The sequence below is a fragment of the Leopardus geoffroyi genome, chromosome C1, assembly GCF_018350155.1.
Source record: "Leopardus geoffroyi isolate Oge1 chromosome C1, O.geoffroyi_Oge1_pat1.0, whole genome shotgun sequence".
In the NCBI taxonomy this organism is placed as follows: domain Eukaryota; kingdom Metazoa; phylum Chordata; class Mammalia; order Carnivora; family Felidae; genus Leopardus; species Leopardus geoffroyi.
Genome location: NC_059328.1, coordinates 217,593,280 through 217,618,277, shown reverse-complemented (window position 1 = coordinate 217,618,277; position 24,998 = coordinate 217,593,280). Strand labels below are relative to the sequence as shown.

At 51.1% G+C, this 24,998-nt stretch overlaps 1 protein-coding gene across 1 annotated transcript in view; it reads left to right on the top strand.

Moving 5' to 3' along the window:
• ASB18 (ankyrin repeat and SOCS box containing 18) overlaps window positions 1–24,511 on the top strand; it is a 43,526-nt gene extending 19,015 nt beyond the window's left edge. Inside the window, exons 3-5 of the mRNA XM_045481837.1 lie at window positions 4,223–4,727; window positions 22,508–22,621; window positions 23,126–24,511. Coding sequence (XP_045337793.1) covers window positions 4,223–4,727; window positions 22,508–22,621; window positions 23,126–23,311 — 805 coding nt within the window. The 3' untranslated portion in view covers window positions 23,312–24,511. The remainder of the gene's footprint in view (window positions 1–4,222; window positions 4,728–22,507; window positions 22,622–23,125) is intronic.
• The last annotated feature ends 487 nt before the right edge of the window (window positions 24,512–24,998 follow it).

Genomic DNA, 24,998 nt, shown 5'->3' with positions numbered 1-24,998 from the left:
GAAGGTAGATGGGAGCTGTGTGTCGGATGTGGGCTCAGAGTCCTACTTCCCCACTTAGAAATAAGTTAAAATGACATTAATTCAACAGCCCTCGATGGGCTCATCTTTATTAACTCCTGCCTTGTGGCTCGAGCTCCTTTTTCTGTGTGCTGTCAACCTCAGGCCGCTGTAACAGCCTGTCACCACAATCATCATCAAAGACGGCAATGAGGGATGGGGGGTGTTAGTGTTTGCCCAAGCTGCTTTGTATCAGAGGCTGTTCAGACAATACAGTGTCTCCTTAATCCCCGTAAGACAGAGACAAGTCGTTCTGGCAGGCCGAGATGGGAATGTACCCTTGGTTCCTGACAGGGGCCGTCTACACCGGCCCCAGGCCTTCGTGAGTCGCCTGTCAGGACAGCAAGAAACCTGCTCACGGAATCTGCCCTCAGAGGAGAGGACTCAGCCGAAGCTGGGCTGCCCACACAGTCGAACCAAAGCTTGGGTGCTGCTGTCCTCGCTGGGCCATTTCTTCTCCACTAGAGACAGTGACACGTACAAGGTCAGGTCTGGGAGGCCCCCGAGACTGTTCTCACTTATCACCACCCCTGCCCTGTCCTTCAGACTCACCCTCTCGGAGGTACTCGGTACACACTTCCTGAGATCGCTGCTTATACCCGGACAGGGCAATGGAAAATCTGCGCGCGTTCTGGGACCCTGGAATGCTAGCCATTTCTGAGACTCCGTGAACTGTTGCTGTGGCTGGTGGGGGATGGGTTTGTTATCATCAACCTCCGTTGTTCCTGTTTCGAGCCATAACTCTGATCCATTATGGAAATTTCGAAGATACGGGCAGGCAAAAAGGAAAGAAAAGTGTCCCTCGCCCCATCATCCACAGGTAAACACACACCGGCCTATACATTTCTAGGTTTGTTTCTCTCTGTGCCTGTATGTATCTGGTTTTTAAAAAAAACAAGACTGTTCAGTGCTGTTTTGTAACCTAATCTTTTCCCATAACCACTGCAAATAGCTTTCCGTGTCATTAAACAGGCTCCCACACCTTCATTTTCGATGACTGCCCAGTGAGCGCCAGCAGAGATGTGTGCCTCAGTCAATTGTTTGTGTTGTTTTCTCTCGTGCGTGTGGTCTGCAACTTACCCCGCTACCTGCTGGAAGGAAGTGCCCAGATTTAGCCAATTAGAGCTCTTCATTAAAAATGAAAAGGGCACCCGCGGCCCTCCGGAGGATGGGCTGGTTGCCCTCGTTCTTCTGAAAGGTATCTTCGTTGCAAATAGCAACTTGGACATCAGCCAGTTAGGCTCTGGACGTGGAAGAGAGGCCGGGTTCTATTTCCCGGTGGACTTCTTTGGAGAGGCTGGGCGGCTTTAAAAAAAAAAAAAAATAGTAGAAGGAAGTGTTTTTGCCATTGTTTGTGAGCGCACACAGGCTCAGCGGCAAAATGAGACGGAACCCTTGATTTCTAACCTCCTGCTGCAGTGTTCAAAATGCCTCCCAGAGAGGCAAAGAGGAAGCTGATCTGAAGCACTCTGATTGTAAAATTTGCATCCTCTCTTAGCTGGTTATTGTCCCCAAGGACATTTCACATCAAATTGTACTTGTTTGTAAAGATTTTTCACCCAAGACAGGCCACCTCTCAAGATAACTGCTGATACGGGGGCTAGAGAAATAGAAGGAATTAGAAATGCCAAGAGTCCCGGGGTAGAAATATACACGGATTTAAGGGCAGCCACTTCCAGCCTGGAAACCCTCGACGGATGATCTCGGTTCAGCCCCCCAGCTAAGTACGTAACAGGAAAAAAGAGCAGCGACATGAAGGAACGCTAAAAGATGTTCATTAACGAGATGCGCTAGTCCAACGTGCTTTCAGAGAATACCAATCGTGGGCTAGCTCTGCAACGGGCACCAAAGAGCAGAGACAAATAAAACCCCCATCTCTACACTCAAGGAGCCGACGGCCTCCAGAGAGGAGGCAAACGTGGTGTGATAAATGCTCTGCCCCGAGGTAAATGACAACACAGAGGTATGAGCCTCTGCTGGTAGCACCGGGAAGGCGTCGGAGAGGAAGAGGAGGGGAAGAGAGGAGCGCGTGCGCCATCCGGTGAGGCACAGCCTCCCAGGAAGGAGGGGCCTGTGCAAAAGGGATGAGGGTCCTGTCACAGCAGATGTGTTCTAAGAGCCACACCTGGCCCGCACAGGACGGAGCACCAGGGAGTAAAGCTGGTGAGGTCCACGGGAGCTGGGTCAGGACACCTGGCTCGCACCTGAAAGGCTCTTTCTGGGTAGAACGGAGCAGGGGGCAAATTTAGAGTCTGTGGCAAAGGCCTAGGCGAGAAATGATACGGTCCTCGACAAAGGGCAGTGAGATGGGGAATGGAGGGAGGAAGCAGTTCCGGGGATGATAAAGAGGTGGAGTCCACGGGGCTGAGTGACTGGTGGAAGTGTGGGGCAGCTGGGTGACAAGGGAAAGGCAAAGAACACATCACTTACAGAGCAAGACCCCCACGGAGGCAGAAGAGGGACACACCTGGGGGCAGATGGTCGAGAGGGGCTCCCTTCGCCAGACACACGGAGGAAGGACAGAAAGATCGTTGCAGAAACGGGCTCTAGCAAATGTGTGTCACTCACGGGCAGAAGGTAGGACGGGTGGCCGCTCCTGAGAGAGCCCCCGAGCTCTGAATGAAGCAGGACTGGATGGCTGACGGGGAGGAGAGGAGAAACAGCGCCTCCAACACTGAATTGTTGGTGAACACAAGCTCCCCGAGGACCAGGGGGCCTGGGGGCCTGTATCTGAGAACCGGGTCTCCTCCAGTGGCACCCAGCAGCCAAATGGGGGACAGCAGGTGGATGACCGTGGGGCTCAACGTGGAAGACATGGCCCCTTGGGTCCCCTCGGTTCCAGGGAGCCAGGATGCCAAGAGAGTGGCCACAGCCCCACCCAGGAAGGAAGGAAGCCAGGCAGGGCTGAGAGATGAGGGGCCTAGGACTCAAGTCTCAGCAGGCCAGGGATGAGAAGGGGACCCACAGGCCTGGACCAGCCAGCAGGAGTGGAGGCTTGGCCTGAGGCCAGCATGCTGGAGTGTTAGACTCCAAAGGTGAGGCAAACACACTAACGGCCAGGTCGGGGAGCTGACCTGGGAGCAGGTGTCTGAGGTGGGGCTGGTGTTTTGGCAGTGTCCACGAGGGACAAAGGTCAGCACAATGCAGGACTGGCCTCCTGCTTTCGGGGAGAGCTTCCCACTAGCGTCCGAGGCCCAAGGTCCAGCATGAACCTTGCCTGGGCATCAGCCTGCCGTCCCCGCTTAGGTAGGAGTCTGGGGTTCTCTCTCCTGGGAGAGGCACTGATGCCTGGGTAACAGGACGCTCTGGGGATCCAGTCGGTGAGCGTGGAGGCAGCACAAGACACCCACCTCTGGGGGAGACCGCAGTGTCCTGTGGGCGTCTCGAGTGGGTACACCCAAGATCCACAGTCTCCAAGGGCAAGTCTGATTGAAACAAAGGTAGCCCCACAATTAGGCATGTTCCACCTAGCTTGCAGCCCTGTAGGAGGACCCCCCAGTGCCAGTCCGTGTCAGTGCCTTGAAGGATGGATGGATTCCCTCTGCGGGAGCGCGGCAAGCCTTGCCTCGCCCGGTTACCAAAGCTGCGTAGCTTACAGGGTCACCTGCCGGCTGCTGCGGAAGAGCCTGCCGGTCTAGGGGACCCTCCTTAGCACAGGCCTCCCAAGCCCTCTGTGACCGCCTCCCATGACAAAGAGCCCAGGTAGTTAGTGCTTCGGGCACTGTCGTTTGAACCACATTACCCTCCAAAGTAGCACCGAGCAGTTACAAATTCCTCCTAAATTCTAAGTCTGCACGTGGATCCTGAGGAAACGTTGCTAACTATTTCCACCATTTGCAACGGGTTGGCCCCACCCCCACCCCCACCCCCGTCTGCCATAATCTCATTTTTTCTCCCCAGCTCAGTCTCGACTCCCATAGCCTGGGCACACGGGACGGCCGAACTCGGGTCCTTTCTCTCAGGGCCGCCCCCCCCCCCCCCCCCCCCGCTTTCCACGAAGTCAACTGGCGCTGGGGGTGGCAGCGGCAGCCAGGGTGCGGTGGGGCGGGACGGGGTGGGGGGTGGGGGCGGGGCGCAAGGGCGGGGCGGGGGGGGGCGGGGCGGGGGCTTCGGGGGTCGCGCCCCCGCCCCGCCCCGCGCTGACCGGGCCTTGGCCTCCCCGCAGGTGCGCGCAAGCGCTGCTGGAGCACGGCGCCTCGGTGCAGCGCGCGGGCGGCGCGGGCCGGGACACGCCGCTGCACGTGGCGGCCCAGCGCGGCCTGGACGAGCACGCGCGCCTCTACCTGGGCCGCGGCGCGCCGGTGGACGCGAGGAACGGCCGCGGCGAGACGGCCCTGAGCGCGGCGTGCGGCGCGGCGCGGCGGCCCGACGAGCACGCGCGCCGCCTGCGCCTGTGCGCGCTGCTGCTGCGGCGGGGGGCGGCGGCGGACGCGCGCGACGAGGACGAGCGCAGCCCGCTGCACAAGGCCTGCGGCCACGCGCTCCCGGGCCTGGCGCGCCTCCTGCTGCGGCACGGCGCCGACGCGGGCGCGCTCGACTACGGCGGGGCCTCGCCGCTGGCCCGCGCGCTGCAGACCGCAGCCTTCGCCGCGGAGGCCGCGTCGCAGCGCACGGTGCAGGCGCTGCTCAACCACGGCTCCCCCAGCGTGTGGCCCGACGCCTTCCCCAAGGTAAGGGGTCCCCCGGGGACGGGCCTGCGGGGGGGGGCTCGCGCCGCTTCTCAGATTCAAGGGCCCAGCAGCCCTACCCACGCCCCCGCCCCGGTCCATATGCAACTTCTGATGGGGGTGGGGGTGGGTGTGCATGTCTGACAAACTCCCGGGTGAGGCCGAGGGTGCTGGTCTTGGGACCACACTTAGAAGAGCAGGACCCAGAAGCCTCCTGGCTGGAGTCACTAGAAAATTAAGTTGCCTGGGGCGCCTGGCTGGCTCAGTCTGTAGCGCATGGGATCCAGTCCCAGGGTCGCGAGTTCAAGCCCCACCTTGGGGGAGCCTACTTTAAAAAAGAAAAAAGGAAAATTAAGTTGCCTACCTGACTGTATCCGTCCATAGTAGTTACCTGGCGATGCCAGGCACTAAGTTCCACGACGCATCATGGCCCAAAATATTTTGGCAGCTTACCTCTTGGTGTAATTGGTAAACAATAGGTATGGGTCTTCTGTGGGATCTGAAACGAAATACCCACTCCGACCACCTACCTTACCGATGAGATTAAGGAAAGTACTTCACACTGTTTGCAGATCTTTGCCATTCCGGCCACACCACACTCCTGGGAAATACGCCAGGCTCATGACGGTCTCCTTCCTGGGTTTCAAGCAGGTGAAATGCCCCTCGCTGGGTCAGGGCTCTGTTGGGACCTCAACCCCGCTTTGCAGACTTCACTCTGAGCAGCTTGTCACTTTTCCCACGTGTCAGATCTACCCTGAAATGATAAAGATGATGACTAAAGATGTCCCATCAGAGAAAATACTTAGAAGGTGGAAAATGTTTCCAAAAGTTCCCCAAATATTGGTTGGGATAAGAAGATATTGTCCTCCCCATAAAAGACTTCACTGAAGGGAAGTCGTGCCATTAGATGTCAAATCGAGCATGCTTGATTTAAAAATTATCCCCAGGCTCGCCAGTCATAGGCAAGAGACATACTTTGGCCTGTTAAGTTTTGAACAAATAGCTGAAAAGCTACTACTTTTAAAGGACAGTACTCGGGGTGCCTGGGTGGCTCAGTTGGCTAGGCGACAGACTTCAGCTCAGGTCATGATCTCACAGTTCGTGAGTTCGAGCCCCGCGTCGGGCTCTGTGCTGACAGCTCAGATCCTGGACCCTGCTTGGGATTCTGTGTCTCCCCTCTCTCTACCCCTCCCCTGCTCATGCTCTGTGTCTCTCTGTCTCTCAATAATAAATAAACGTTAAAAAAATTTTTTTTAATAAATAAATAAATAAAGGACAGTACTCTAGGTGGGCTGAAATAGTAAAATTCACACCTTTCTCTCAAATGCTAACTTTGCCAAGTGTGTCTATCAAAACGTAGGTGAAACGTGGAAAACCCACCCACTGGACTCCCTGAGTGTTTCATTACCTCACCATCACGGTGACAAGTAATTCTCTTGTGGCACTCCACTGTGGCAGGATCTCAGTATGGCAGGCTCTTGACAGGGAAGGAACACCCACACTTTTATATTCTATAACACTTACATTTCTGAGTCATCATTTACATTGTAATGGGTCCCAACCTTTACTGGTCTTAGTTCATCGACCAATAAAATGGGATCAAGACCCACCTGCTGTCCCTCCCGTTCACACTGCGTTTGCATTAAAGCAAGATACTTCAGCCCTCGGGGCGTGAAACTGCATAAAGAAGGAAAAAGAAGCAAGCAAGACAAAAGAAGTGACTTTACGTGATGGACCAAAAGTGAAAAATATTTGCGGCAAATTCTTTAAAAGAAAAAAAAAAGGCCCACTTGTTTCAGTAGTGACCAGTAGTAAATATTCCTTTGTTGGTCTTAGAATCACGCAATCTTTGTGGGTTTCCAAGTCCCAGGCACGACCTCACTGGGCATCATCCCTGGGGGCAGGGCGTCTAGCGCCTGAACTCTGTCTTCAGAGCTATAAGAAGTACCCTACCTAGACCTTGAGATGCAAGACAAGGCACAGGGCGCCCCTCTGGGCCCCCGAGGGGCCCTCTCCTGGCATCCGCCCCCCACTCCACCAGCCCCACAGGAATGTAGCATGGTCAGCGGGCTGCAAGCCGCAGGTAGGTTTGAATGTGGAGGCTGTTTGTTATAGCAGGGACCAAGAGGCCCTGGGAAGTGCTTGGCTCCCAGAAGTGACGATCTGTCTGCAATTTCACGCCATCTGCGAAGGAACTGGAGCCTCCCTGAGGAATCTTAATACTCGGAGGCATTCACAAAACAGCCGCACTGCCGTTGCCTCCCCTGCACGGAGCACCACGCCCGAACCCGCACACCTTCAGTCCCCGTTTGCTGAATGAGTGCAGGGATGCCGGCGACTCCGGGCCACAACGGCCTGTGGGTTAAACCTTTGGACACGGGGATCTGACTTCTTTGCGCTGTTCCCCACCCCTCGAGGGGACGCCCCCGGAAGGAGCGCTGGTGGGGTCCGCAGCCCCCGGCCCCCGGCACTGCGGTCAGGAGCAGGTTTCAAAGGGGAACGCGTTTACCACCCCACTGAGAATCTTCTAAGCAAAGACACAAGCGCCTGTGTTGTTGTGGCCCTGCCCCCGGGACAGCGGGGCAAAGCACGGAAGCAGCGTGCTCCTGCAGCCAGGCCCCTGCAAGCGGTCGGTCCGCCGGGGAAGGGGTCTGATCGCCACGCAGGACATCAAAGGGACAGACCCGACTCCGCTCAGCAGACTCGTGGAGCGCGCAGCAAACACTGAAAACGACTCTGCAGGCAAGACTCAGCACCATGGCGGGGCGTAGACAGAGGCACCAGGGAATGTCACAGAGCACGCCGTCCGTGGGCAGCAGCCGTGCTTTAAATAGATGTAAAGAGACACCCACGGAGCTCAGAATTACTGAGGCAAAGGTTTCACAGCGAGCTTATGACATAAATCACAGCTCCCCCAGGCCCAGACAAAGGCACCGTCGCCGCGGCAGGCGGACTCGAAGCATCCATCGGAGCCGTGCGCAGTGCTCTGCCCCGAAAATCAAAGTGGTGTCACAGCTTAGGAAGCAAGCGTGTTGACAGGAAGCCAGGACTTTCCGCCCGGCTGCCCGCTACTTAACGCCAGAGTCAGACGGCGGGACTCCAGGGCAGGTGCAGACGCGGCGGCCGGCCGCAGCCAGGTTTGAATTCGGGAAGGCGTCGGGACAGGTGGGGCCCGGCCCGCGGGAGAGTAGGCAGGAGTGTTTCTCTAAACACACACATGTGGACCTGACTTGTTCTGCAGCCGTCACCAGTGGACCGCGGGTCGGAGGAGGCCTGGTCTGCAGTGAAGGGCTTTGCTCACGGCTCTCTCTCCTTGTGCCCCTGAGCCGGGCGGCCTAAATCGTTCAGACTCAGCCCAGGAGCGCGGGAAGCACAGGGACAGGACCAGCAATGAGCCATCTGACCGCAGACGTAGGCTGTGCTTCCCACAGGCAGCCCTTGAGCACTTACTCACTCATTCGACAGATGTTTCAGGGAACTGGCGTGCTTCATGTTGGAGTCAGTGTTGAACTGTGGCGTGTGCATTTCCTGCCCTCACAGAGCTGCCTCACGAGAGTGGAGGACAGTCTTGACTCAGACAACGACACACTCAAGGTGAAGTTGCCACGGCCAGAAAGCTGCTAAACCGAGGCCCGCTGTACCTTGAAAGTGCCAAACGGGGGGCCTGACGTGGCTGGGGGTGGGGGGGGGCGGTAAGAGGCTCCCCGGGCAGCTGCGGAATGAGCCTGGACCTGAAGGCCGAAGACGCCGCCATGTAAAGGATAAAAGAAGGACCATTCCTGGCAGAAGGAACAGCACAGGCAAATGTCCTGGGGCAGACAGAGCACTGCGATGTATGCAGTTGAAAGGTGACCCGGTAGCTAGGAGGAAACCGGCCGGAGGGAGCAAGAGGCAGGGGTCTTAAGGGTGACGGGCTTTCGCCTTTGTCTTAAGAACAACGGGAACATGTTGCATCTTGTTAAGCAGCAGAGGTGACGCGATCAAATGAGTATTTGGGATGATATTTCAGCTCGAGTGTGGAGAACATGCCAGAGGAGGGGACTGGTGGAAAATCCAGGCGAGGCATGCGGGTAGCGTGAACGAGGGGAGAGAAGAAGGTTGGTGGCCAGAATGGCAGATTCTAGAAACATCTGCAAATCTCTGGCCTTGCCTCACCTTCTGGGCACCGACCACGCTGAAAGTGCGGACCCAAAGTTTTGGTGTCTTCTTTTTGCCTGATTACAGAACGCGGCAAAGCGACCTCACAGGACCGCCAGCTGCACCAGAGGTTTAGTGGGAGGATCCTGGGGTAGCAGCAGCCACAAACCACACTCCCGTTTCCTGTCTTCACAGAGCTGTGTGTGCGTGTGCGAGCGTCCCCGGTGGGAGGAGGGAGGTGAGCTGTCTCCAGGAGCGCACCTCTGTTTTCCTTGTTCTTGGTTTATTTCTCCATCTACATACAGAGCAATGTGCCCGTGTGATTTTCCCCCTTAATTTTCTTTCTGCCGCCTCATTAGCCGAGGAGAGTGTGCGTGGGCCCTAATGACACCGGGATGTCAGAGCAGTGTGGCAGCCGCATCTCCGCAGACAGCAAGGAGGCAGCGGAGATTTTTTAAACTGTGTTGGCGTAAAAATAATGAAGGCAGCCAGCTGCCTGGCAGACGTGAGGGGGCACGGGGCTGGGGGACTGGGGAGGGCCGGGGAGCCCCAGAGAGGTGGAACAGAGAGACAGGAAATGAATTCCCAGAGACAGGCAATAAGACTTGATCATAGTCTGTGACCCAGGAAGGAGGGGCCCGGAGGAGGGGGCGCTTCTGCTGAGGGAGGGCAGCTCGTCCTGGGAGGGGGGACGGTGCGGGGAGGCCTCCCTGGCGCCTGCAGTCGCTGGGAGCCATTTAACGTTTTGCAGAGAGTAAGTTTGAGGGCCAATCGCAGGGTCACTGGAGGGATACGGTTAGCCTGGGGAGGGTCTGAAGAAGCAGGCATTGCATAGGACCCCATATACGTGTCACCAGACTACATCTGGAGGGGTCCGGTGGGAACCGCTCCGCTTGATGGTGCGGTTTTCTCCCAGCGCAAAAGGGGGGCAATCGAAATCGGAGACCACCGTGCTCCAGGAAACGGCATGTTAGTGGTGGCTTCTGGAAGCCAGAAATAGCCTCACGCCAGGGGCACACTGTGTGCTGGTGAAGGGGTAAAGTCGGGCTCCGGGGCTCGGGTGGGAAGACGTCTGCCTGCCCGGCTCTCCCTCTACCTCTCCATCTCCGGCATTCACCGTCTCTCTCCTTCTCTAACGCCCGCTTCTGACTTCGTAAGAGTAATGGATTGGGACAAAACACAAATTTGGGGTAGGACGGGGCCCAGAGATGATCATTCTTACAGTAGCACTGCGATGACCAGCTTTTAAAGTGCAACTTATCAGGGCGCCTGGGTGGCGCAGTCGGTTAAGCGTCCGACTTCAGCCAGGTCACGATCTCGCGGTCCGTGAGTTCGAGCCCCACGTCGGGCTCTGGGCTGATGGCTCGGAGCCTGGAGCCTGTTTCCGATTCTGTGTCTCCCTCTCTCTCTCTGCCCCTCCCCCGTTCATGCTCTGTCTCTCTCTGTCCCAAAAATAAATAAACGTTGAAAAAAAAATTTTTTTAAAGTGCAACTTCTCCTGTCCCCGTACTAGAAGAGCCGCCAAGACAAGAGGAGGGAAGGGAGATGGGAAAGGGAGCCGGAAGAGAAAGCAAATCCTCAGCACTGCCCTAAGTTTTCAGGCAGTCAGGCGCACATTACAAAACTGTTTTTAAAGTCGACCAGGCAGTAGGGGATGCCTTTGGAGATACAGTGCATTCTCGGAGATGGAGCAAAGTGCAAAGGTGGAAACCTAGGGAGCCGGGTTGCATAGCAACCTGCGAGCAGTGCTGGGAATAGGGTACGAGAAGAGGGCTCCCGGGGGGGGCACAGTCACCAGGTGAACGTGCAGGTGGAACAGGGCTGGGCATGGTCCTCGCGAGCCTTCCTCCACACGGCCCCTCCGGTCTCCCGCCGGGAAATACAGTATCACGGACCTCGCCCGTATTTTGACAGACCTCCTGTCTGGCTCTTGCCTTAATCAATGACGAATAGGCAGACATATAAATAGACTCATGAGGGGGGAAAGGGGGCAGAAAAACAACAACAACAAAATGCGGGGACGGCATCCAGGGAGTAGAAAGGAAATCCGTATCTCTCATCAAAAGATCCAGAAGAAAATCTGAGAAACTGTGTGCCGTCATCTACAGAGCACAAGAGGACATAGCCCTTAAGTGTCTAAAACAGAGCCGGTTAAGGGGACAAGGCAGTAGCATGATGTGACAAGGGGGATGGGGGGTGGGGTGGGGACAAGGTTATACAGCGGCGGCTTGGACAGCACCTGAAGGGAAGCAAAAAGCAGAATTGATTCATAAAAGGAACCAAGTCGGTGACGTAAGTGACGGAGCTGTGCTGTTGGCACGTGTGACCTCAGATCCACTCCCTGGCGTCCCTGCCTTCTGCTCTGCATGTTGAGGGCTGGGGACAGTGCGGCTAGACCCCTCGAGCTGAACTCAGAGTCCCATACCAGCCGGCTGCTGGCTGGCTTCGGTGAAAGGAGACCCCATGAAAGGGAGGGAAGAAGCCTGCATTTCCAAGGCTCTGGCACCCTCGATGGCTCCTCCCCATACTCCCAGCCCCCACCAGGTAGACTTGGTTCCAGCCTCTGTCGTATCTCATATAACAAGAAATGGAGAAGTAAGGGCAGGCTTCGGGATGGACTGTTTCTGTGTCCCCAGGAGGTCCCCAAGGAACCAGATGTTTTCCAACCTCCATGACTTGGCTTCGTCCTCAGGATGGCTCATCTCTTGGTGGGAAAATGGCTTCCAGCAACAACTGGGCCAGCCAGCTTCCTCGTTTCATGTCCACTTGCTTTTTTCTAGAAGCCCGAGGAGGCTCCCCTGTGTTTCACTGGCCCCAGTTGACTTAAACCTGCACTTCCCCAAACCAGTCATGGCAAGGGGAATGGAGTTATAGCAATTGAATTAAACTAATCCTTTGGAGTGTTGGAAAGTCAACCACAGTGTGTTAGCTACAAAGGAAAATTAACATTAAAAGCTGTTCCTGGGGCACCTGGGAGGCTCAGTTGGTTAAGCGTCCAACTTCAGCTCAGGTCGTGATCTTGTGGTTCGTGAGTTTGAGCCCCACGTCGGGCTCTGTGCTGACAGCTCAGAGCCTGGAACCTGCTTTGGCTTCTGTGTCTTCCTCTTTCTTTGCCCCTCCCCTACTCACTCTCTCTCTCCTCTTCTCTCTCAAAAATAAATAAACATAAAACAATTTTAAAAAGCTCTTCCTAAGTACAAAAGAAAAAAACAAAACTAAGAAACTAGAAGAGAAAGTGGTGTTTATGAAGGACAGAGAGTAGAAAGCCAACCCACAGATAAGTGATGTTGCTGAAGAAGAGCCTAGAACAAATGGATCACAAATAGTAATCAGGGGCACCTGGGTGGCTCAGTCAATGAAGCATCCAACTCTTGATTTCAGCGTAGGTCATGGTCTCAGGGTTGCAAGATCGAGCCCTGAGTCAGGTGTGGAGCCTGCTTAAGATTCTCTTTCTCTCCCTCCACCACTCACACATACACACACACACACACACACACACACTGTTTCTCTCTAAAAAAGAAACAAGAAATAGTAATCAAAGACATGATAGAAGAAAACTTAGCTGCACTAGAAATCTTAACTCATAGAAGTCGAATGGATATTCTCTGCAAATCAGTGATGGGAGTCACACTCCTATATACATTTTAGCACAAGTGTTCTAAAAAAGCATGGAAAGGGGCACCTGGGTGGTTCAATCAGTTGAGCGTCCAACTTCCGCTCAGGTCATGATCTCGCAGTCTGTGAGTTCAAGCCCTGCGTTGGGCTCTGTGCTGACAGCTCAGAGCCTGGAGCCTGCTTCGGATTCTGTGTCTCCCTCTCTCTCTGCCACCCCCATCCCCGCTCATGCTCTCTCTCTCTCTCTCTCTCTCTCTCTCTCTGTCAAAAATAAATAAACGTTAAAAAAATTTTTAATTTTGAAAAGCATGGAAAAATCTTGCAAAGTATCTGAGTAGAAAATATTCATAAAGGAATAAAAATCAGCCTAGGCTCCAATTTCTCTGCTGCAATATTATCAGAAGACAATTAAATATCATCCTCAGATTCTTTAATCTATACACCCAAGGTGGGGCTCAAACTCACAACCCTGAGACTGACTGAGCCAGCCAGACTCCTCTCATCTTCAGATTTTTAAAGGAAAAGTTTGGTTGCTAGAATTTTAGACTCAGCCAAGATGCTTTTCATTTGGGTAGTAAAAGTAAGACACTTGTGTCTTATCAACCTTGCCTTCCTAATGCATTTAACATATATATACTTGGGATTCCTGGCTGGCTCATTCTCATTAGAGAATGCTGTTGATCTCAGGGTTGTGAGTTTGAGCTCCACTTTGGGTATAGAGATTACTTAAAATCATTTGAAAGAAGAAAGAAGGAAGGAAGGAAGGAAGCTAGAAAAGGAAGTTAGGAAACAAGGAAGGAAAGGAGAGAGAAGAAAAGAAAAGACAAAGTTCTACTTATTTATTTATCCAACAAATATTTACTGAGCACCAGCCATGCATCAGCAACATATTAAGTGCTTTGGGTATAGTTCAGAAAAAAAAAACAAAAAAAGTAGTCTTGCCTTCATAGAGCTTACATTTGAGCAGGGAGACAAGCTTTAAACAATGAGCATCATCAATGGGCCAATAAAATGATAAAAGCTATAGTGGGGGGGGCAGTTGCAGTTTTAAGCGCAGTATCCAGGGTGGGTGGCTTTGAGCCAAGACTTGAGAGGTGAGTGCATCAGCTGTGCAGGTGTGCCGGTGTCTGGGGGGAAGGGGCCAGCTGACCAGCAGCCAGCCTATGGCCTGAGGCAGGAGTAAACCTGACCTGTGTGTGGAACAAGGGGACCAGTGTGGCTGACGGTAGAGAGAGCTGGTGACAGCAGGAGATGGGACCAGGGGTAGGGGAGGGGCGTGGATGGTGTGGGGTCTTGCGGGACACTGTCATGACTTTGGCCATCAGAGGGGTTTGAGCAGAGTGGCAGGACCCGACTAACATTTGATGGGGACCCTTCTGGCCTCTGTGCTGAGAACATACATCGGGGGAGGGGGTGCAGAAGTGGGGGGACGACTTAGGAGGCTGTTGCCAGGATCTTCTCTGATTCCGAACATATTTTGAAGACGGAGCCCCCAGGATTTCTTGACAGATTGGATGAGCGATGTGAGAGAGAGAGAGGAGTCAAAGCCGACTCCAAGGCATTCAGCCTGAGACGCTGAAAAGATGGGTTTGCCATCAGCTGAAAGGGAAGGTTGTGGGTAGAGTAAGAGAACTGGGGGCTTGTTTTCGATACCAAGTAAGCGGTTGGCTGTCCAAGCCCAGAGTTTGAGAGGGCTATAGTTGAGACTCGGGGTTTTTGTTTGTCTCTGTTCTTCTTTCTTCATTTGTTTTGTGTCTTCCAATGCTACACATGAGTGAAATCATACGGTATCTGTCTTTCTCTGACTGGCTTATTTTGCTCAGCGAGACTCTCTGGTTCCATCCATGTTGTTGCAAATGGCAACAGCCCAGTCTTGTTTATGGCTGAGTAATATTCCACTGCATATATGGACCACATCTTATTTACATATGGTTGGTACTGAAAGCCAGGAGACCAGATGGGATCACCAGGAAGTGAGAATACATTAAAAAGAAGAAGAAGAAGAAGAAGAAGAAGAAGAAGAAGAAGAAGAAGAAGGACCTATGAATGCAGGGGTGTTCTCACATCAAGAAGAGGGAGAGAGGAGAAGGCAGCTGGGGAGAAGCAGCCGGTGAGGCAGGTGGGATGAGAGCATGGCTTCCTGGGAGCCAAGTGAAGAATGTCACAGAGGAGGACCTGACTAACCGCATCAGATGTGGCCCACACAGCACAGGGAGAGGGGAGCACTGCGCAACTGGGTGTAGCAGCCCGCTGTTGCTCATAGCAAGGGCAGGGTGTCGGCGGTATCTGGGGCTGAAGACCAATGGGATGGGAGTACTCCAGCGGATGAAGGGATAAGATGGAAAACCATCTCAGGGTTGGGAAACTCAAGTCTGCAGATTCCCTCCCCTCTGCCTTCTCCCTGTGTCTCAGCATCTTCCTCCTCTTTCCATCCTGACGGCCACCAACTGAGTTTAGCCGCCACCATCTCTCCCGTGGCCCTTGGACACGTCCCCTAAACTGGGCCCCCTGCCTCCAATATGGCCCCCAGAAACTGTTCACAACGTTGTAGCCATGGTGCTATTTCTGAAATCAAAATCTGATCCTGTCACTCCCCCAGGGCTCCCCCATGCCCTCCAGGTTGCCCAGCTTCATCCTGGAGGTCAGCATTTGGCCCGACGCTGCCCTGCCTCCCTCCCCAGTCTCTGGCCCACATGCCCCACATCACGCTCTGTGCCCCGGCCAACATTTTCAGCATCTCCTCACCTCCCAGGTTTGGCCACTGTTTTCTCCACCCAGCACACGCTTGCCCTCTGAACCCGCCCTACCTTCTGTAAGTCCTACTCCTTAACTAGGTCTTAACTCCAGTGTCACCTACTCCACAGAGCTGGTCTTCCCCTGACCAACTCAGCCCCCATTGCGAATCCAAGTCTGACTTAGGTCCCACTTCTAGCACCTTGTGATCCCCCCACCGCAGTTGCTATGGCACCTGTTGTCTATTATTGATTTTACTTTTATTTGGGACCATCTAGTTTGGGGCTGTAAAATTCTGGGAAGGCAGAGTTTGCCATTGTAGCACGCAGACATAACACGGTCCCTAGCTTCTCGTAGGAGCTCGGTAAATATCTGGGGTGAAAGGCTTAATGGAAGGTGGTGGGCATACAACTCAGGGAAAATAGAGACAACTCGAGTAATTGTAAGGCAGGTTGTAAAACTGAACGCTAATGCCAAAAGTTATCTCTGAAGGAAGTACACAACATAAAATGTGACCTTGTAATAATCATGATCTGGAACCAAAACTCCAGATGTTATTAAGGAAGGAGAAGAATTGGTTAGGAGAAGACAGTGGCACATGTAGAGATGTGCCAGGGATAATGGCACATCTAGAACGCAGAAAATACCATTCTAATGTTTAGAAAATATGGGCCATTATTTTTTATCTTGAAGGTAACCACTTGGAGAATTTTAAATAGGATACATACTTCCAAAATATAAGAATAAACACAAGGAAAACACAAACTTGTATAACAGAAATCAGACAACAAAGGAACGAGCATAAAAAATCATAAAAGAATAGGGATACCCAGTTGTCTCCATCAAAGGAGTGGGAGACTCTTGATCTCGGGGTCATTAGTTTAGAGCCCCATATTGGGTGTAGAGATTACTAAATATATAAATAAAAATAATAATAATAATATATAAATGAACCTTTGAAAAATCATAAAGAATAAAATAAGACAGAGTAAGCCCAAATAGATTATTGATAACAATAAATACACATTTCTTAAACTGCCCTGTTACCAACACAGAGACACTCAAAACACGTTAAAACCGGAACGAGAGGGTTAACAGAAACAAAAACAATTGTTTTGCTAATTCTAGCAAAAACAAACGAAAAATAAAACGATGGATTGATACTAACACGCAACATAGAAGAATTCCCAGGAGATCCACTAACTGAAGGGACGAGATGCCCTGACGGTGAGATAAAGAACATGGTCCACAGTGAAGAGACAACCATCAGGAGCCTGTGCGGCAAAGAAAGGTGATGTTACAATGGAGAAACTAACTGAAAAATAGTAATTCTAGGTGATTTTAAATTCACATCTCAGTCTCTCATAGATCAAGTGGCGGGGAGGGGGGAGGAGAAGCTTCCAATCATACATGTGACAAGTGCATGTTGAACTTTGAACCCTGCCAACAGACTACGACTTCTGGTACTCCAAGGCAGATATCATTTAAAGCGGTAATAGAGGGGCGCCTGGGGGGCTCAGGCAGCTAACTGTCCAACTCCGGCTCAGGTCAGGATCTCACGGTTCGTGAGTCTGAGCCCCACCTCCCCCTCTGTGCTGACAGTGCAGAGTCGGCTTAGGATTCCCTCTCTCCCTCTCTCTCTGCCCCTCTTCCAGTTGCATTTTCTCTCTCTCTGTCTCTTTGAAAATAATAAATAAGTAAACTTTAAAAAAAGGCTGTAATACAATACATCAGAAATTAACAGCAAACAGCTAATTTTCAAAAATGGCCTTTTGGGGCGCCTGGGTGGCGCAGTCGGTTAAGCGTCCGACTTCAGCCAGGTCACGATCTCGCGGTGCGTGAGTTCGAGCCCCGCGTCAGGCTCTGGGCTGATGGCTCAGAGCCTGGAGCCTGTTTCCAATTCTGTGTCTCCCTCTCTCTCTGCCCCTCCCCCGTTCATGCCCTGTCTCTCTCTGTCCCAAAAATAAATAAACGTTGAAAAAAAAAATTTTTTTTTAAATAGCCTTTTGAAAATTGCATAGCACACTCTCAAAAAACTGTTGCATCAATACTTAACAGAATTGCAGAATATTTAAGAAAGAGAGTTAGAACCCTGTGCCTCAAAACTTAGGGCTGTGGCCGTACCCACACCACATTAAAAGTTGCTTTTATTATGACTCAAGTGGGAAAAAATGTTACTAAATTAACTGAGCAGTCAATCCAAGGGGTCAGAAAGAGGAACAAAGGCATTAATAACAATAAGTGCAAAATTTAATGGATTCAAATATTTGAAAAGAACTGGTCAATAAAATCCAATAGGTGGTTCCTTGAAAAAACAAATTAGTGAAATTCCAGTAAGACTAAACAAGGGAAAACATTGGAAATACAACTACAGAATTTCTTTTTTTTTTTTTTTAATGTTTAATTTTGAGAGACAGAGAGAGTCAGAGTGCGAGCAGGGGAGGGGCAGAGAGAGAGGGAGACACAGAATCTGAAGCAGGCTCCAGGCTCCAAGTGGTCAGCACAGAGCCTGACGCGGGGCTTGAACCTGTGAACCGTGAGATCACGACTGAGCCAAAGTCGGACACTCAACCAACTGAGCCACCCAGGTGCCCCCAATTACAGAATTTCAAATGAAAAGGGGTGCTTGTTCCTAGAGAGAGTGGGGATATCTCCCATCCAGAATTTCTCTCCACCTGCGTAGATAGATCAAGAAGGCCCTGGGCCCTCTGCCTTCCTGGGCTTCACCAGTGCAGTCTCCCAGCAGACAGTGGGAGAAGGAGGGCGAGGTCAGAGGAGGTCTCTGCTTGGCCCCCTCTGTGCCTCAGGCTGGCTGCATGTCCCCAACCCAAGATCACTACTCCTGATAGCCCACATGACTCTCCACCCTTCAGTCCCAGAGGCAGAAGTGGCCCTGCTCCCAGCTCCACAGTAGTGTTTTGACTTCCCCTGTACTCACACCGGGCTTCATAGCTCCTGTATCGGTAAACCCTCCCGGGACGATCCTACGTCAGTGTGCTGTCTCTGTCCTATTGGAACTCTGACAGATACACCTGCAAAGCTAAGTTTCTTTACAATGAAGATTGTTGCCATTTGCAACAACATGGATGGATCTAGAGGGCACAATGCTAAGTGAAATGAATCAGAGAAAGACAGATACCATCTGATCTCACTCATACATGGGATTAAAAAATAAAACAAACAGGACGAAAAGAGACAAACAGGAAAACAGACTCTTAACTATAAAGAACAAACTGGTGGCACGTCTGGGTGGCTCAGTCAGGTAAGCGGCTGACTTGGGCGGTTGGTGAGTTGGAGCCCCGCATCGGGCTCTGTGCCGACAGCTCGGAGCCTGGAGCCTCCTTCGGATTCTGTGTCTCCCTCTCTCTCTGCCCCTCCCCTGCTCGTGCTCTTTCTCTCTCTCTCTCTCTCAAAAATAAACATTAAAAAAAAAGAAGAAGAAGAACAAACTGATGGTTACCAGAGCAGGGTGGGGAATGGGTGAAGTAACTGAAGGGAATTAAGAGTACGCTTACCATGATGAGCACTGAGTCATGTTTAGAATTGTTAAATCACTATACTGTGCAGCTGCAACTAATATAACACTGTATGTTAACCATACTGGAATTAAAAAAATTTTTTTAATAAATAAAATAAGATGAGATTGTTTTCCAGGAAAATATAGATTAACAAAATGGATTCAAGAAGAAATCAAGGGCCGCCTGGCTGGCCCAGGCAGTAGAGCGTGCAACTCTTGACCTTGGGGTTGTGAGTTTGAACCCCATGTTGGGCGTGGAGTTTGCTTAAAATCTGGGGCACCTGGGTGGCTCAGTCGGTTGAGCGTCTGACTTTGGCTCAGGTCATGATCTAGCATTTTGTGAGTTGGAGCCCCGCGTCGGGCTCTGTGCTTGACAGCTCAGAGCCTGGAGCCTGCTTCAGATTCTGTGTCTCCCTCTGTCTCTGCCCCACCCCACGCGCACTCTGTCTATCTCTCAAAATAATAAATAAACATTAAAAATTTTTTAATAAAAAATAAAATCTTCAAAAAAAAAGAAGAAATCAAAATATACCAATAACCGAGAAAGAAAGTGAAAATATTAAAGTATTATCTGCAGCATAAGACCAGGCATAGACAATGTTAAATGCAAGATCCGTGCCTTCTCGCTTCCAGGAAGTTTGCACTTTTAAAATCTTGGAGTGTGCTAAAAGGAGAGAGATTTTCTAAGCTAAGTCGACATAAAGTGATTATCAAAACCTGACACAAATAGCTTACAAAACTGAAACAACAAACCACATTTAGTTCTTAGAAGAGATACAGAAATCTTAGCAAATTGAATCTGGCATTTTCTTCAGATTAGTCAAATAGAGTCTGTTCTGTGAAGACAAAAATGGGTTGGTATTGAAAAATCTTGTATCAACTTGGTTAGAAAAAGGCAAAAAATAAAATTAAATCCTAAAATTTACAGTAACTTAGGAACAGAAAGACACTTCCTGAATTTAGAACAGAGAGTCTATCTGAAACTAATATCCAAGGTTATATGGTTTAGTGAAACATTACAGATAATCCTATTAAAATCAGGAATAAGATAATGATGCCTGCTATCAATATTGTTATTTAACATTGAACTTTAAAGCTCTCACCAATGTAATAAGACAAGAAAAGTAAATGTGAGATATTTATGTTGATAGGAGAAAATACCATTATTTGCAAATATAAAGATATATTTGCAAAAATATAAAATATATTTACAAATCAATGAAAAAATAAACATACTATAGAAAATTGAGCAAAAAAACATAATTTAGCAATTCACAAAAGAACACAAATGGTCCACCAAAACAGAAGTAAATATTCTATATTGTACCTATCAAATTTAAATAACTAATGAGATAATTTGGGTAGGGAGGAAGAGATACTCTCATACTCCATTCTTCAAAAAGTGTGCCAATTTGCACACTCACAATTTGACAGCATGTTTTAAAACCTTTAAAATGTACAGACTCCTTGACCCTACATTTCTGCTTCCAGGAATTCAATGTCAGAAGAGGACAGAATTATCTTAGCTACATAAAGGGGCGCCTGGAGGGCTCAGTCAGTTGGGCGTCCAACTCTTTATTTCAGTTCAAGTAATGATGCCAGGGTCATGGGATCAAGACCTGTGTGGAGCCTGCTTAAGATTCTCTCTCTCTCTCCCTCTGCCCCTCTCCCACCCTTGTACTCTCTCTCTCTCTCTCTCTCAAAAAAGAAAAAAAATAAAAATAATTTAAATAAGAATGGTTAGGGGCAGAAAGAGATAGAATCACATTCAAGAGTGTTCGTTGTTTGTAACATCAGTTTACAGTAGTCGTTTCATTGAATACATTATAATATGCTCATATATTCATCAAATAAAATATTATATGGTCACTGAAGTAATGTTGAAGTGCTCATTTATGATTTCTGAATTGTGCACAATCTGTTTTGAGTGGACAAAAATCAAGTTTCAAAGTAATATGCAAAGTATTAGCCCACTCTTATTGTATATATTAATTTTTGTCCGAATGCATTAAACATTAGTATACTTAAATGCTAATAGTGTTTATCTCTAAACAAAGATACACTAATTTCTTGTTTTGTCTTAACATTTTAAAAAGGGTTCAGGGGCGCCTGGGTGGCGCAGTCGGTTAAGCGTCCGACTTCAGCCAGGTCACGATCTCACGGTCCAGGAGTTCGAGCCCCGCGTCAGGCTCTGGGCTGATGGCTCAGAGCCTGGAGCCTGTTTCCGATTCTGTGTCTCCCTCTGTCTCTGCCCCTCCCCCGTTCATGCTCTGTCTCTCTCTGTCCCAAAAATAAATAAACGTTGAAAAAAAAAATTTTTTTTAAAAGGGTTCATATCTGAACCAAGCTCAGTAAGTTGTGAATGGAGCAACCATACTGGGGGATTTAAGTACTTTCTTCTATTTGACTCAGTTCAGAGAGCCCCAGGGAGCTCAGCCTTTGGCCCTGTTTGTTAATTGCCTGCTGTAGATATTTGGTGCCTGATCTTAAGAAAATTGCTTAACCTCAGTTTTCTCAATGAAGAGATACTAAGAATAGTTTTACAACCCTTGGTAAATCTTAAGCCTCAAAAACAGAAAACTATGATGTTGCCCTGCCCTTCCCCAAAATCAAACCTGAATTTGATGAATTTTCTAAACCCAACCATTAATTTACAAAAAGCAGAGGAGGAACATCGTGTCCCCAAACCCTACAGGAATACTGTGAGCAAAATCCCAACACTGCGAGACTCTGCTGGACAAAGAACCCAGTTTCTTCAATAATCTATAACATGATACACAAGTAAGAGATCTGATAATACATCATATCAACCAATCTCAACCCTGTTGGCCTTATTTCAGTTCTTATTCAGACAAACAATTTTTTTTTTTTTTTTTTTTTTTTTACTATATAATGGCATTGAAGAGAATTGAAAAGAAATTTGTGAATTTCAACACTGGCCATATATTAGATGATGCTAAGAAACTCGTTAATTTCTCAGGTCGTGTAATGATGTGGTTTCTTCTAAAGCATCCTGTAAGAGTCACACTGAAATATCTACAGATGAAATGATAGGATACATTGCATTTGCTTTAAATTAATCGGAGGTAACGTGGGTGTGGATGGGGCAGGGTTGGCCATGTGTTGATGGGGGGGGTGCATAGGGACTATCATACCATTCTACTTTTGTGTTCATTCACATGTCACGATCACAAGAAAGAGCTGATTTTTAAAAAGCAAATAGTGTTCTCATTTCAATCGTAAAATTTGCAAATAAGAAAACAGGACTCCTTTGCCAGCAGAGACTGGAAATAAAATGGAAAGGCCAAGTCGGGAGGAAATTCAACGGCAAAGCGATCCTTCTCCCTCAATGTCCTGACACATTAGAAAATTGAGATAAGAATTTGTAAGCACCATCCTTGGACCAGACTGCCAACCAACAGAACCTCCTTCCTGTTCTCTGAGTAGCAATCCGGAGGCCAGGAGAGCCCACGGAGCCATCGGCACCCTGTTCCTGGGAAAGTGAATGCGTAAGCACTTGGCCCAGACTCGGGGATGTGCTGCCATCACGGGGCTAAGATGGGCCACTTGCCTTGTGCTTGTCTGGGAACTAACTTCCGTGGCCCTGCTGTCCTGATCCCTCAAGGGCTGTCATCCCCGGTATGGCTGAGGTAGAGTGGGGTCACACAGCCAGGGAGTGGCCGAAGCGGGACCCAGACACCCCCCCACGTCTGCTGGCCCTTTCCCCACTTGGACCCTGAGCCCAGTCGACGTAAGTTCTGTCCCCCCCACTTCCGACCAGGTGCTAAAGACCTGCGCGCCAGCCCCCACGGTGATTGAGACGCTTTTCAACTCCTACCCTCAGCTCTGCGTGTCCGAGTCCTGGCGGGAAGTGATTCCGGAGGAAGTATTTCAGGTAAGGGAGCACCCTTCCTTCCCCCTCAGCACAGCATCGCTGGGTTTCTGCTCACCCGCCCGCGCGTGCGTGTGTGTGTGTGTGTGTGTTTCCTCACACTATACCCAGGGAAGCGCAAAGCGTCAAAAAAGGACAGAGAAGGCAAAGTGGAGGTGTATCTAGGTACCCAACAAAGTCCACGGTCACTGTCGATTAAGAAACTGTGAGGACGTTTCCCCGCCCCCCCCACTCCCCAGCCCCCAGAAGCCTCCAGAAGCTCTCCCCTCACGTCTCATTGACTTGAGTTCTGTGCACATTGCCCAACAGCGAGTGCCCTGTGCAGTGGGGGGAGCAGAGCAGGATTTGAGGAGAATACCTGTGTTACCTGTGGTGTCACCCAAAACAGACTTCCTCCAGACCCCCTAGAACGGCACCTCAGGAAAATCCACGCGCCCCCTCGGTGGAGGGCGCTGCCGGCTGTCAGGTGCAGCGCTCGGGTTGATCTCCCGCCTGCCTTCTTTCCAGATGCACCAGGCCTTCTACCGGTCTTTGTTTGCTTTGGCCCACACCCCCCGCTGTCTGCAGCACCTGTGCCGCTGTGCCATTCGGAAGTTACTTGGCAAGAAGTGTTTCCACCTCGTGCCCCGGCTACCCCTCCCAAAGTCCCTGCAAAATTACCTCCTTTTGGAGCCGGAAGGTGTTTTGTACTGAAAACCAGAGCGCTGGGACTGAGGCTCTGATTCTCACTGCTGCCTTCCGTAGAGGTGGTGCGCTCAGGGAGGGGATGGAGGGGCAGACCCGGACGGCACCTGCCATGTCCCCTGGCGGACGCACGGACCTCACAGATTCCCGGTCACTTTGGAACAGAACTGGCAATAAAAGGCCTTTCTGCCTCTCAGGGTTGCTCGTGAGGGTCAAGGTTGTGAGTTCCACAGTACTGGCATCAGAGAGTACTTTTCAACAGACGTTGAACGAAAAGATACACTTGTTTTCCCAAGGCTTGTGTCCTGCCTGCGGTGGGTTAACAGCGTCCATGCTGCCCCCTCAGCCATCAGACCATCCGCCTCACAGGCACTGTCCCACCCCTCCTGGAGCCTGGCCGCCTGGAACAGCTCTGTGCCCAACACGTGAGAGGGGTACGTACTGAGAGAGAACACCTGTTTCCATAACAAGAGCGCCTTTCTAGAGCCCCCTGGTGTTTCCCAGCGCATCACAGTCCCGAAGTCCCTAAAGGACATTGGAGGGGCGGCGAGCCCAGCGTTCTGGTCCCATGTGAGTCTTCTGACACTCTCACCAAACCCCAAATGATTCAGCTTTGGCAACCTGCAGGAAGCCAGATGCCAGGAGTAGACAACGGGTTGGTAGGGGTCGCCATCAACCCAGCCTGGGCATCACATACCCAGAGAGCTGCTCAAGGTGTCAGGACTGCATAGGCCATACCTTATTTTCTGTATTCTGGTGCTTTTGATATCTGGGACCTGGCTGACCCTGGAGGGACTGCCCCTTCCAGGGCTGGTCGATTCCTGAGGACAGCAAACCGTTCACCCCCAGCACACTTTTCAAATGCAACCCCACCAATCCAGAGCTCTCACCCCCACCCGCCTCCTTTACTGGGCTGTCACACTCTGGGCTAGGGTCCACCTGTCCTAACGGTCCCAGGACCAGGTGCCAGACAGGTAGGGACAGCCCTTATACCCCAGAGCCTGCTGAAATGACTCCCACTAGCCGATCCTAAGCCCGTCTGTCCCGCCTGGCCCTGTTCCTTCCATGGAAACCACAAGAGAGGCTTTTGTCCACATCCCTTCCCCCAACCTCCTGACCAACCCTGGTGCTTTCCCACGTGCCCGCCCCCTGGCACGCCGTGTCCCTTCTCTTGGGAATGGTGAGTAATAAACGATCTTTTCGATGGTAGTTGTCCTCTAATCTGTTTGCCTCAACAAGCCCTCAAAGTTTTTGTCGATACACCAGATTGCGAAACACGAACTCTTCGCCATAAGCAGTGAGCCAGAGCACTCCAGTTTGAGCCAGCGCACAGGTGTGCTGAGACGGGCCTGGGGGGCGGGGCATGGCTCCCACGGCTGCCGATCTGGAAGGGAGCGCACAGCCTAGGCAGCACCTGCAGCATAGATGGGCCGCCGTGTGTGCCATGATGAAGCCTACTGTGGAGCTGCGAAGGGCACCAGCCGGGACCCCCTGCCTCCGGTGAGAGCAGACATCCTGAAGCAGGTAGCCGGGCTGAGCCTCGATTTCAACACAGTGGGCCAAGGGGGTGATAGGACGGCGTCCCCCAGCACCTTCAGCTGACCCACCCTCACACCCCCACCCCAAGAGGACGGCCGTCCCCAAGCCCCTCCTCCATAAACATTCTGCGGTCGCCACTGTTTCGGAGGCAGGGTGC